The sequence below is a fragment of the Hemiscyllium ocellatum genome, chromosome 11 (genome assembly GCF_020745735.1).
Source record: "Hemiscyllium ocellatum isolate sHemOce1 chromosome 11, sHemOce1.pat.X.cur, whole genome shotgun sequence".
NCBI lineage: Eukaryota > Metazoa > Chordata > Chondrichthyes > Orectolobiformes > Hemiscylliidae > Hemiscyllium > Hemiscyllium ocellatum.
Genome location: NC_083411.1, coordinates 43,693,135 through 43,706,173, shown reverse-complemented (window position 1 = coordinate 43,706,173; position 13,039 = coordinate 43,693,135). Strand labels below are relative to the sequence as shown.

Here is a 13,039-nt window from a genome sequence, read left to right as displayed (position 1 = left end):
TCTAAATATAAATAGACCCTGTCTCTCAGTACACTCTCCAGTAACTTACCCATCACCGACTTCAGGCTCACTGGTCTGTAATTACCCAAAATATCCCCACTACCCTTCTTGTACAGGGGGACAACATGAGCAACCTTCCAGTCCTCCACCACCTCAGCTGTGTTTAAGCCTGCCACAACTATATCTGTCAGGGCCCCAGCTATTTCCTCTCTCACCTCCCTCAGAAACCTGGGATAGATCCCATCTAGTCATGGGGATTTGTCCACCTTAATAACCTCTAGCCTACCCAACACATCTTCCCTGCTTATGCCAATGTGATCCAGACTAATCTCTATCTCTATCTCTATCTCTAATCTAATCTCAAGATTCATCATAGTCCTCTCCTCAGTGAACACTGATGCAAGTAATCATTCAGACTCTCACCCATTCTCTCAGGTTCGACACGCAGCCTTCCTTCATTATCCTTTAGTGGATCAATCCTTTCTCTAGTTACCCGCTTGCTTCTTATATAAAAATAAAATGCTTTGGGATTTTCCTTAATTCTACTTGCTAAAGCTATTTCATGTCCCCTTTTAGCCCTCTTGATTCCTTGTTTAAGTCTTGTCCTACTCTTCCAATATTCCTCCAGGACCCGTTCTGTTCTTAGCTGCCTAGACCTTATTTACACCTCCCTTTTCCTCTTGGCTAGTCGTACAATTTCTTCTGTCATCCACGGTTCACGTCTCTTGCCCTTCTTATCCTTTGCCTTCAACGGGACATGCATATCCTGCACTACCATTAAAATATCTTTGAAAGCCTCCCACATCTCAAATGTGGACTTCCCTTCAAAAAGAATCATTCGTTTTCTTATTTTGATTCTCTGCTGAATGTCTCAATGGGGCATCAAAGTGTTGAGTTAAATTTGGTACATAGCTGTATTAATGAAAAAAAACAAAGATATGTGGACGCTGGAGATCTGAAACAAAAATAGGAATTACTGGAGAAACTCATTAGATCTGACAGCATCTGTGGAGGGAAAGCTGATTGAACATTTTTGCATTCAGTTCTAAGAAGGGTCACTGGACCTGAAACATTAACTCTGCCTTCTCTGCACAGATGTTGCCAGACCTACTGAGTTTCTCCAGTAATTTCTGTTTTTGCCTCACAGCTGCATGAAGGGAATGACCAGCAAATTGCCCCATTGGTACTAATGACATCGGCAGGCAGAGTGACAGGTACCTGCAAAGGGAGTTCAAGGAGTTAAGTAATAAGTTGAAAAGCAGGCCCTCTCAGGTTGTAATCTCAGGATTTCTCCCTCTGCCACATGGTGGCAAGGCCTGTAAGAGGAAGATGACATAATTGAATGAATGGCTGAAGAGCTGGTGTAGAAGGGCCTGGGTGAGACAGTCTTCGTAGGATCAGTGTGGACGTGTTGATTCGCAGGGTCTGTTTCCGCATTGTAGAGAGTCTTAAAAAATGGAGGGTTCGATGTATCTGGATCATTGGGATGTCTTCCAGGGCAGATGGGACTTGTATAAGAAGGGTGGGTTGCACCTAAATTGGAAGGGACACCAATACCGTGGTGGAGAAGGTAAAGTCACATGGGATTCATGGTAAGCCAGTACGGTGGATACAGCATTGCCTTGTGAGAGGAGACTGAGAATAGTAGCAGAAGGATATTTTTCTAACTGGAGATTTGTGACCAGTTATATTTCACAGGGATCAGTGCTGGGTCCCCTGTTTTTTGCAATAAATGTAAAACATTTGGAGCAGAATTTAGATGGTTTGATTAGTAAATTGATTAGACAACACAATGATTGGAGAGCAGGGGATAATGAAAGGATAGCCAGAGAATGCAGCAGGATATGGGTAGTCTGGATACTTGGGAGAGAAATGGCAGATGGAATTTAATTTGAACATATGTGAGTTGAGGCATTTTGAAAGGTCTAATGAAGGAGGGAGGTATAGAGTAAATGGCAGAACCCTTAGAACCATTAACATACAGACAGAACCAGGCAATCAAGTCTATAGTTCTGTGAAGGGGGTAACACTTGTCGATAAGATGGTCATACTGGCACACAACATGCTTACTTTCATTGGCTGTGGCAGAGAGTATGAAAATTGGCAAGTCATGTTGAAGCTTCATAGAATTTTAGTTCAGCCACATAGAGTCATAGAGTCAGAGAGAGGTACAGACAGAGAAACAGACTGTTCAGTTCAACTCGTCCATGCCAACCAGATATCCTAAACATTTGCCAACATTTGGCCCATATCCCTCTAAATCCTTCCTATTCATATACCCATCCAGGTGCCTTTTAAATGTTGTAATTTACCAGCATTCACTACTTCCACTGGCAGCTCATTCCATACATGCATCACCCTATGTATGAAAAACTTACCCCTTGGGTCCCTTTTATATCTTTCCCCTGTTACCCTAAACCTGTGCCCTCTAGTCCTGGATTTCCCTATCCCAGGGAAAACACCTTGTGTATTTATGCTATCCATGCCCCTCTTGATTTTATAAACCTCATTAAGGTCACCCCTCAGCCTCCGATGCTCCAGGGAAAGCACCCCCAGCTGATTCAGCCTCTCCCTATAGCTCAAATCCTTCAACCCTGGCAACATGCTGATAATTTTTTACTGAGCCATTTCAAGTTTTCCAAAATCCTTTCAAAAGAAAGGAGACAGGAGTTGCACGCAATATTTAAAAAGTGGCCTAACTGATGTCTTGTACAGCCACAATGTGACCTCCAACACCTATTCTCAATTCTCTGATCAATAAAAGAAAGCATACCAAATGTCTCCTTCACTATCCTATCTATCTGCAAATCTACATTCAAAGAGCTATGAACCTCCGTTCCAAGATCTCTTTGTTCAGCAACGCTCCCTAGGATATTACCATTAAGTATATAAGTCCTGCATTGATTTGCTTTTCCAAAATGCAACACCTTGTGTTCATCGAAATTAAATTCCATCTGCCACTCCATTGGCTCATCTGATTAAGATCCCATTGTGCTCAGAGGTAACCTTCTTTGCTGTCCACTACATCTCCAATTTTGGTGTCATCTGCAAACTTACTAACTACATTTCCTATGTTCACATCCAAATCATTTATATAAATGACAAAAAGTATTGGACCCAGCACCGATCCTTGTGGCACTTTGCTGGTCACAGGCCTACAGTGTGAAAAGCAACCCTCCTCCACAAACCTCTGTCTTCCACCTTTGAGCCAGTTCTGTATCCAAATGGCTACTTCTTCCTTTATTCCATGAGATCTAACCTTGCTGACCAGTCTCCCATGGAGTACCTTGTCAAATGCCCCCAGACGTGATCGACGATGCCCTCCACTGCATCTCCTCCACTTCCCACTCCTCTGCCCTTGAACCCCACCCCTCCAACCTCCACCAGGACAGAACCCCACTGGTTCTCACCTACCACCCCACCAACCTCTGTATACGGCGTATCATCCACTGTTATTTCTGCCACCTCCAAACGGACCCCACCACCAGGGATATATTTCCCTCCCCTCTCCTATCAGCATTCCGAAAAGACCACTCCCTCCATGACTCCCTCGTCAGGTCCACAACCCCCACCAACCCAACCTCCACTCCCGGCACCTTCCCCTGCAACCTCAAGAAATGTAAAACTTGCACCCACACCTCCTCCCTTACCTCTCTCCAAGGCCCCAAGGGACCCTTCCATATCCGCCACAAATTCACCTGCACCTCCACACACATCATCTATTGCATCCGCTGCACCCGATGTGGCCTCCTCTATATTGGAGAGACGGGCCGCCTACTTGTGGAACGTTTCAGGGAACACCTCTGGGACGCCCGGACCAACCAACCCAACCACCCCGTGGCTCAACACTTTGACTCCCTCTCCCACTCCACCATAGACATGCAGGTCCTTGGACTCCTCCATCGCCAGAACATAACAACACGACGGGTGGAGGAAGAGCACCTCATCTTCAGCCTGGGAACCCACCAACCACAAGGGATGAACTCAGATTTCTCCAGTTTCCTCATTTCCCCTCCCCCTGCCTTGTCTCAGTCGATTCCCTCGAACTCAGCACCGCCATCCTAACCTGCAATCTTCTTCCTGACCTCTCCACCCCCACTCCACTCTGGCCTATCACCCTCACCTTGACCTCCTTCCACCTACCACATCTCTATCGCCTCTCCCCCAAGTTCCTCCTCCCTACCTTTTATCTTAGCCTGCTGGACACACTTTCCTCATTCCTGATGAAAGGCTTATGCCCAAAACGTCGAATTTCCTGTTCCTTGGATGCTGCCAGACCTGCTGCGCTTTAACCAGCAACACATTTTCAGCAAATGCCTTACTGAAGTCCATACAGATCATGTCGACCACTCTGCTCTCATCAATCCTCTTTACTGCTTCTTCAAAAAAACTCAATCAAGTTTGTGAGACATGATTTCCCATGCACAAAGCCATGCTGACTATCCCAAAGAGGTCCTTGCATTTCCAAATCCATGTAAATCCTGTCCCTCAGGATTCCTTCTAAGCAGTTCTGGTCACCATATGACCAAAAGGGTGTGGAGGCATTGGAGAGTGTACAGAAATGTTTTACGAGGATGTTGCCTTGTTTGGAGATTATTAGCTAAGAAGAGAATTTGGATAAACTTGGTTTGTTTCCAGTTGAACTTCACAGGCTGAGGAGCAACCTGATAGAAGGTCACAAAACTGGGAGAGCCATGGACAGAATGGATAATCAAACTCTTCTTTCCAGGAATGTCAATTACTAGGGGACATCGGTGTTAGGGAAAATGGGGTCAGTTTAAAGGAGATATGAGAGGGATTTTTTTTTACACAGAAGATGGTAAGTACCTGGAATGGGCTGCCTGAGGAGGTGGTGGAGGTGAATACAACAGCAATGTTAAAGAGGTACTTGACAGATGTATGAATAGACAGGGAATAGGGGGATACAGACTGTTTAGAGGGAAAAGGATTTAATGTAGAAAGGTGTCATGAGTTGGAATAGTATTGAGATTTGAATGGCCTGTACCTGTGCTGTGCTGTTCTTTGTTCCTTGTTACTTCAACATCTGGAGATCTCATAACAGGATCTCCGTTTGATTTTTATTACAATAATTTTCAATCTCACCTTGTTCAGGTCACTCTTTCTTCCCTGTTCTTTGATCAGAGTAGCTCTTTTTTTCAGTTTGTTCTGAGGCGCTGTAACCATCCAAGGATAACCACTATGTAATTTGAGGTAGATCTTGAAAATGTTTCCCAGTGTTAGGCAGAGTAACAGGAACAGCTTGAGATAAGATGCATTGAGGAATGATGACACTCTCCTGTTGCTGCACTGACTCAGAGACACAAAGTCAAATTTCACCTCAGCAACTGAAGAATTTGAATTGAATCAATGAAATAAAGTTGGAAGGAAAATTAAATATTAGGAATGGTGATAATGAAACTAATAACTTGTTGGAAAAAGCCATCCAGTGTGTGATGTCCTTTATGGAAGGAAATTTCTCACTGAAGTCTGACATGAAACTCTAGGTTCACTTTCTGAAATGACCCACAACCATTCAGCTCCTCAGAGACTAAAGCAGTCTGTGTTTGCATGCAGCAAAACCTGGACAAAATACAGAGTACCTAATATTTATACATTTACACCAGATGAGTACCAGACTGTGACTAATGCCAATAAAAGGAATTTAACCAGCTCTCCTTGAAATTCGATCTTTGCTGCTTCCCCACAATCCCTTATCCTGGGGATTATCAACCACCATGGTCCAGCCACATTAATACTGTCGTTAAAAAGAGCAGGTGAGAGTCTGGGAATTCCCAAAGGTCTGTCCACATCAGCAAGGTACAGGTCAGCAATGTAACAGAAAAACTTCCCCAATGCCTGGTTGAGGATGTTTCTCAGGTTATGGAGACAATAATTAAAACTGTTTGGAGTCATAACTACCAGATCATCAATTCTTCCACAGGATGGTCTCTGATTGCTGCTGTCCCACAGAACATTAACTGGCTCCAGTTGGGGCTAGGTAAAGGTGGTAATTGTGTTCAGCCTGTCACCTGGATGCAACATCTATATGGATGGTGTATAAATGGGGAAGACAGTGTTGTAATGGTATTGGCACTGGCCTGTTAATCCAGAGAACCAGACTAATGCCCTGTGAGCATTGGTTTGAATTGTAATTAATGTAAAGTTAATCATCGGTGCTGCTGACCATGAAACTACCATTTATTGTAAAAGTCTATCGCTTTATTCATATCCGTCAGGGAAGGAAATCAGATCCACACTTCCAATCCATAGCAATGTTGGTTCAAGGGCAATTAGGGATGGGTAACAAATATTGACCAAACCAGCAATAACCACATCCAGTGAAATCATAGAAAAATGTAACAAACACTTTCCCAGGAGACACAAGACATTGCGGAGCCCATCCTTCGAGTACAACATACAACTTCAGCTTTTTTGCTTCAGGAAGTGGGTAATTGCATTGGAGCCAGTTACGAGGAGAGTCACTGGGCTGACTGACTCCCCGGGGAAGAATGAATTACTTTATGAGAAAAGGTTAGTGATGCACTCATTGAGTATTGTAAAAGGGGAGGTGATCCTATTGAAATATGCAACTCTCTGTGAGGATTGAAAGTTATGAGCGGAGTGAGTGTGAAGTGGTCTAGACTGAGCATTACAGTTCAAGAAAATGTCTCCATTTGAGGCACAGATGAGGAGCAATAGTTTCTGTTAGATGTAATTACGTCTTTGGAATTCTCCACCACAGAAACAGTGGGTGTTGGGCCATTGAATATATTCAAGACTGACTCATGATTAACAAGGGAGTTAAGGATTCTGGGGGACTGGCAGGAAAGTGGAGGTAAGACCATAATCAGATCAGAAACTATCTTATTGAACAGCAGAGCAGGCTTGAGGGGCTGAATGACCAATTCTTCCTCCTGTTTCTTCTGATCTTATGTTTTCCTTCAGCGTGGAACCCTTCCAGTGTTGGAAAGATTGCAGCAGCATTTCTTGTCAGGCCCGAGGTTGTCGTAGAAACAGCACTTACTGTTGCCGGGCAAGAAGCAGTTTCTGTTGTTCCCCCAATTCTAGCAAAATCACCTGGAGGCAGAACGTACTGGGCCTGTGACCTGACTGTGACCTTTTGAATTTATCTTCTGTTCGTTTCTCCATTCCTCCCTCCACACATCTCATTGGATTCTGCCTGGGACAGAAGACTTTGTCCTGATCTGTCCCTCTGGTCTGCAGAGCTTCAGTCTCTCCAGTGTTGGGTATCTCTGGGACTGTGTGAATTATTCATGAATTTCTAACCTCACTTAACTTTTGTTTTTTCTCTCTCAGAAATAGTTATAACAGCACTGCTTGACCTGTTCCCCAAGTTTCTTCGAACAAAACGCCTTTATTTGACAATTGGTATTTGTTTGATATTTTATTTTCTTGCCCTTCTTTGTGTGACACAGGTATGTATTTTTTAAAAATATTTTGCTCTGTTTCCGTACATGGTTCTGGCTAAAACTAACAAGTGTACTGATAGTATCTTTGGTACAGCTCTGTTGAGAATACGGTGACTTGTAAATTTGATTCAATCACAAGGTGTTGGTGGACAATTCGGTGCATTATTGAGGGAGCAGTGCACTGTCTGACCTGGAGGCTGTTCTGGCCTGAGGGAGCTACAACAGGATGGGAATGTGAACAAGACCGTTCAATTTAGAAACAGGAAATATATTCCTAAAACCAGCACACCCAGCTGAAACAGCAACATATGATCAGGGAAGTTTCAAAAAATAATAAGCATCACAAGTAATTTGGACATGGGGATGAACAGAAAATGTGAACACCTTGTGGAATGACAGTATCTAACTGTTCACAAGAGGAACCATTGACAACAGATCCTCTCCAAACAAAGATGTACAAGTAAACTCAATGAACTGTTCATGAATTCATCCTAACTGAAAGCCACAAACAGTCTCAATGAGTTTAATTCATACAGATTCTCAATGTCGGGTGGTTTCCTCCGGGTGCTCCGGTTTCCTCCCAAAGTCACAAAGGTGTGTGGGTCAGGTGAATTGGCCAAGCTAAATTGCCCATAGTGTTAGGTAAGGGGTAAATGTAGGGGTATGGGTGGGTTGCGCTTTGGCGGGTCGGTGTGGACTTGTTGGGCCGAAGGGCCTGTTTCCACACTGTAAGTCTAATCTAATCTAATCATAAAAAGAGACCTGGCACTGATCCTGCAGTATGCAACTGCACAATGTCCTCCAGTCATACAAACAGACTTCTATCACCACCCTCTGTATCCTGTCACAAAGCTCATTTTGGATCCATCTTGTCAAGTTACTGTGGATCCTATGAGCGTTGATCTTTCTTATCAGTTTCCCATTTTGGATCCATCTTGTCAAGTTACTGTGGATCCTATGAGCGTTGATCTTTCTTATCACTTTAGAGGTACTGTTGAAATCCATGTAAACAACATCAATTGCCCTTCTCTTAGCCATGTGCTGGTCACCTCCGTGTAAAACTCTCCCAGATTTGTTCGGCACAACCTCCATCTGGGAAAATCATGCAGACTATCCCTGACCAAACCTTGCCTCTCTTTTTGGGGATTAATTTTCCCCTTCACTATTTTCTCCAATAGTTTCTGTGAGAAATGAAGCTCTCTTACTTCAATAATTTCAGTTCGAGACAAGATCTGAATCAGTAGTGTCATTTATTTCGCTCTTGCAAGAGAGGTGTGGTGTCTACTGTATACAAAGGCAGTCTTACACACGCACTGAATTCAACTAGTACACAATTTATGTAATTTGTTTCCCTTCTGTCTTCCCATTGCTCCTCCCTTGTTTACATCTCCCACCTCTCTAAGACCAGCGCCCATTTCTCTTGTTTATCTCTTGCCTTATCCGGCCCTGTCTGTGACAAAATGCTTATTTCTGGCCTCACAAGGCCATTTGATCACATCCTGCTGTGGTCCATTGTTAGGTATATCCTCCTTCACTACCATCCATTTCCCTTACTTATTATGACCTTATGACCTCATGACTTCTTGATTGTGGTTTGTTCTTGTTTTTGCAGAAGTGGGAAACAGATGCTTATAATTATGGTTTCTACAGGCATATCTAGCTTCACCCCCTCCCCTCACAGCACCTTATCTGTTTGGCTGTAACATTTACCATTGTTTGCAGGCACATTTCATTCTTGCATGCACATTTTAGCTAATACAAAAACAATTATGTATTTCCTTCACATAGTTTTCATTCTTGTTGACTCAGCTCTTGGCTGAAACAATTATACACTGGTGTGAGTTCACTTACCTTGCATAAGTAATTACGATTGCAGAAGTAACACTATTTTACCTGTATCCCAGTTTCCCCACCACTGATGCTTGGCTTACTGGTCTGTAATTCCCTTGTTTATCTCAAACACTCTTCTTGTGAAAATGAACCACATTAGCTGTTTTCTAGTCCTCCATCACCTTCGCTGTTGCCAGGGACAAATTAAAAATTTGGTTCTGTGTCCCTGAAATTTCTTCCTCGTCTCCCACTGCAACCTGGAGGACAACTGTAGTCCAGGACAGGGTGCCTCATGGACCTTGCAAACTCTCTCAACATTGTTTGATTCAGGATTTCTCCCGGACCTTGCAGACTCACTTGATATTGGTCGAATGAAGGGGATCTCTCAGATTCTGTGGACTCACTAGAATGTTATTTGGTTCAGGATGTGTCTTGAACCTTGTGGGCTTCTTGACCAGAATGTGAGATTAATTTACCTAGGTCTCCCTGTGTGTATCAGGGAAAAGGGCAAGGCAACATGAGCCCACAGGCAGAGGGATCTCCCTCTCTCCCTTTGTTTCTGTCTCTGTCTCTGTCTCTGTCTCTGTCTCTGTCTCTGTCTCTGTCTCTGTCTCTGTCTCTCTCCTTTGCTCTCTCCCTGCCTACAGTCTGAGGACAAACTGCTCTGCTCTCTGCCATGTCCCTCAGCTGGAGACTGGGGTCAGGTCAAGCCCTGCCAGGGCTGGTCTCTTCTACTTTCCTGACTGCTTTCTTGAATCTTTCGAGTACCTGACCAATCAGGGGCATGGAGTTAATTGGTTTGAATCACCTTGAAATAGCTTTCCAAAGGTTGTTAACAATTAACCTTTTGACATGTCTGCTCTGGAACCTGGATGACTTTTTTTTTGCACCAGAATATGCACCTAGTTTTTTTGTTTTACTGTCACTTTAAGAGATTATTTTGTCCTTTTCTTTTGAAAAGAGGTTGTAAGGCAGAGATGCCGAGCTGTCTCTGTGAAAGTAACCATTTAATGAGGCCTTGGGGTGAATTTTTAAATTTGGACCAATGGAAGGATCCTGGGTATAGCCAGCTCTCACATACCAGGTTCTCGAGTTTTTCTGTAGCTTTTAGGTTTAGTTTTTAGTTTTAGCTTTAAGCAGAAGTCTTTGGGGCCTTAAACGAGTTGGAATTTTCAGTCAGAGTCTCCCAGCTGCTACGTTCTGTGCAGTTTCTCTGGATGTTAGATTAGATTAGATTACTTACAGTGTGGAAACAGGCCCTTCGACCCAACAAGTCCACACCGACCCGCCGAAGCACAACCCACCCATACCCCTACATTTACCCCTTACCTAACACTATGGGCAATTTAGCATGGCCAATTCACCTGACCCGCACATCTTTGGACTGTGGGAGGAAATCGGAGCACCCGGAGGAAACCCACGCAGACATGGGGAGAACGTGCAAACTCCACACAGTCTGTCGCCTGAGTCGAGAATTGAACCTGGGTCTCAGGTGCTGTGAGGCAGCAGTGCTAACCACTGTGCCACCGTGCCGCCCACCTAAATTGAAGAAGTACATGTGAGAATCTATGGTCTGACAGGAAGTGGACTGAGAGTGGGGCTGACAGTAAAGCAAGGCTGTTCCACACACACAAGCATCGAGTGATTGGAACTGATGGATCATCAGGATGTACTCTCCTAATTCTCAGACAGTGACCTCCTGCAGAAAGAAGAGGGACCATGCTGGCTTTGGGCTTCACGGGAGACAAAGAGTGATCTCCGAAAGGCAATCACTGAAGGGATAATGGGGGCGTTAGGGGAGATCTTTCAGAAGTCACTAGAGTCAGGGACGGTCCCAGAGGACTGGAAAATCACTAATGTGACCCCTCCAGACCCACTCCCCTCTCATTTATCTCTCAGCGCCCCCAGCCCACAAGCCTCATTCCTGAGCCCAAAACATCAATTCTCCTGCTCCTTGGATACTGCCTAACCTGCTGTGCTTTTCCAGCACCACACTCTCTAGCATCTGAAGTCCTCACTTTCTCCCTATTTAAAAATGGAGTAAGACAAAAAATGGAAAATTACAAGTCAACTAAACTCATCTTGATTGTGGAATTATTGTCCTGATCGAATAGTGGCAAACGTTAATGAAAACGTGGAAAATATTTTGTGATGGCATTGTAAGGGTTGCAAAGGAGATTCACCAGGACGTTGTCTGGAATGGAGTATTACTGCTATGAAGAGAGGTTGGATAGTCTCAGTTTGGTTCCTTTGGAACAGAGAAGGTTGAATGGTGGGACCTGATAACGGTGTCTAAGATAATGAGGGGCAGGCACGGTGTGAGTAGAAAGCAGCTGTTAACCTTAGCTGAAGGGTTAATAACAAGGGAGCATAATTTTAAAGTGAACAGCAATAGCTTTTTCACTCAGAGTGTGGTGGGGGTCTGGAATGTGCTGTCCAAGGTTGTCATGGTAGTGGGAGTGTGTAATTGTGGCAGGAAACTTCACAACCTTTGAAAAGTACTTGGATGAGCACTTGAAACGCTACCATTCAAAGCTCTGAGGCTAGTGCGGGAAAGTGGGACTCGTGTAGGAGTTTTGACAGTACAGATTTGATGGGCAGAATGACCTCTTCCGTGCTGCATGAATCTCTGCAACATTAGGATGTTAGTAAACGATTATCGGCTAAATAAAGATAGACTACTAACAGCCTTGTCATTCACAAAAATGCTATAATCTCGACATTGGTTGGTGCAGTTACTCATATAACACACAGAAATATATTTAAATTGGATCAGAAATGACTGAAATAATTTAATAAAGATAAATGCAACATTTTGACAGTCAACAGGTGGAAGGTAGATGTGAAATATACTTTAAAGGAGGCTATGGTAGATTGAGGTCATGGGAGGGGAGAGAGATCATGGGAGTTTGAAGTTGTTTTGTGCATTTTATTACGTTAAATTTCTTTCTGAATGTAAGCTGTTGCTGTTTTGATGAATGTGTTATCAATATTATTAGCATCATGGAACATAGACTATTGCAGCATAGTACAGGCCTTTCATCCCTCAATGTTGTGCTGACCTGTGAAATCAATCTGAAGCTCATCTAACCGACTCTGTTCCATTTTCGTCCTTATGTCAATCCAATGACCATTTAAATGTCCTGAATGTTGGCGAGTCTTCTACTGTTGCAGGCAGTGCGCTCCACGCCCCTATTACTCTCAGAGTAAAAAGGCTACCTCTGACATCTGTCCTATTTTGATCACTCCTCAATGTCCCCCTATGTCCCCTCATGCTAACCATCACCATCCTAGGAAAAAGGCTCTCACTGTCCACCCTATCTAATCCTCTGATTATCTTCGATGTCTCAATTAAGTCGCCGCTCAGCCTTCTTCTCTCTAACGAAACAGCCTCAAGTCCCTCGGCCTTTCCTCATAAGACCTTCCCTCCATATTAGGCAACATCCTTGTAATTCTCCACCTCACCCTTTCCAAAGCTTCCACATGCTTCCTATAATGTGGTGACCAGAACTGTATGCAATACTCGAAGTACGGCCGCACCAGAGTTTTGTACAGCATAATGTTACCAGGCAGTTAAAGCAGAAAACAGGATATTGAGATACTCAAAGGAACCCATATTAAATCCAATGGCATATTAAACTTTGGGAATTCACATGTGGTGTACTAATTTGAATTTTGGTCTACTTATTTCAAAAAGGGAACAGAAATCAGCAAAACTGACTCCACGCTGTAAAGGAATGAGTAGACCGACTAGTGTTGGATGTTCTGTAGTTGAGATA

At 43.7% G+C, this 13,039-nt stretch overlaps 1 protein-coding gene across 1 annotated transcript in view; it reads left to right on the top strand.

Moving 5' to 3' along the window:
• Positions 1-13,039, top strand: part of LOC132820318 (sodium- and chloride-dependent neutral and basic amino acid transporter B(0+)-like) — an 87,759-nt gene that overhangs the window by 59,578 nt on the left and 15,142 nt on the right. Inside the window, exon 10 of the mRNA XM_060832342.1 lies at positions 7,318-7,436. Coding sequence (XP_060688325.1) covers positions 7,318-7,436 — 119 coding nt within the window. The remainder of the gene's footprint in view (positions 1-7,317; positions 7,437-13,039) is intronic.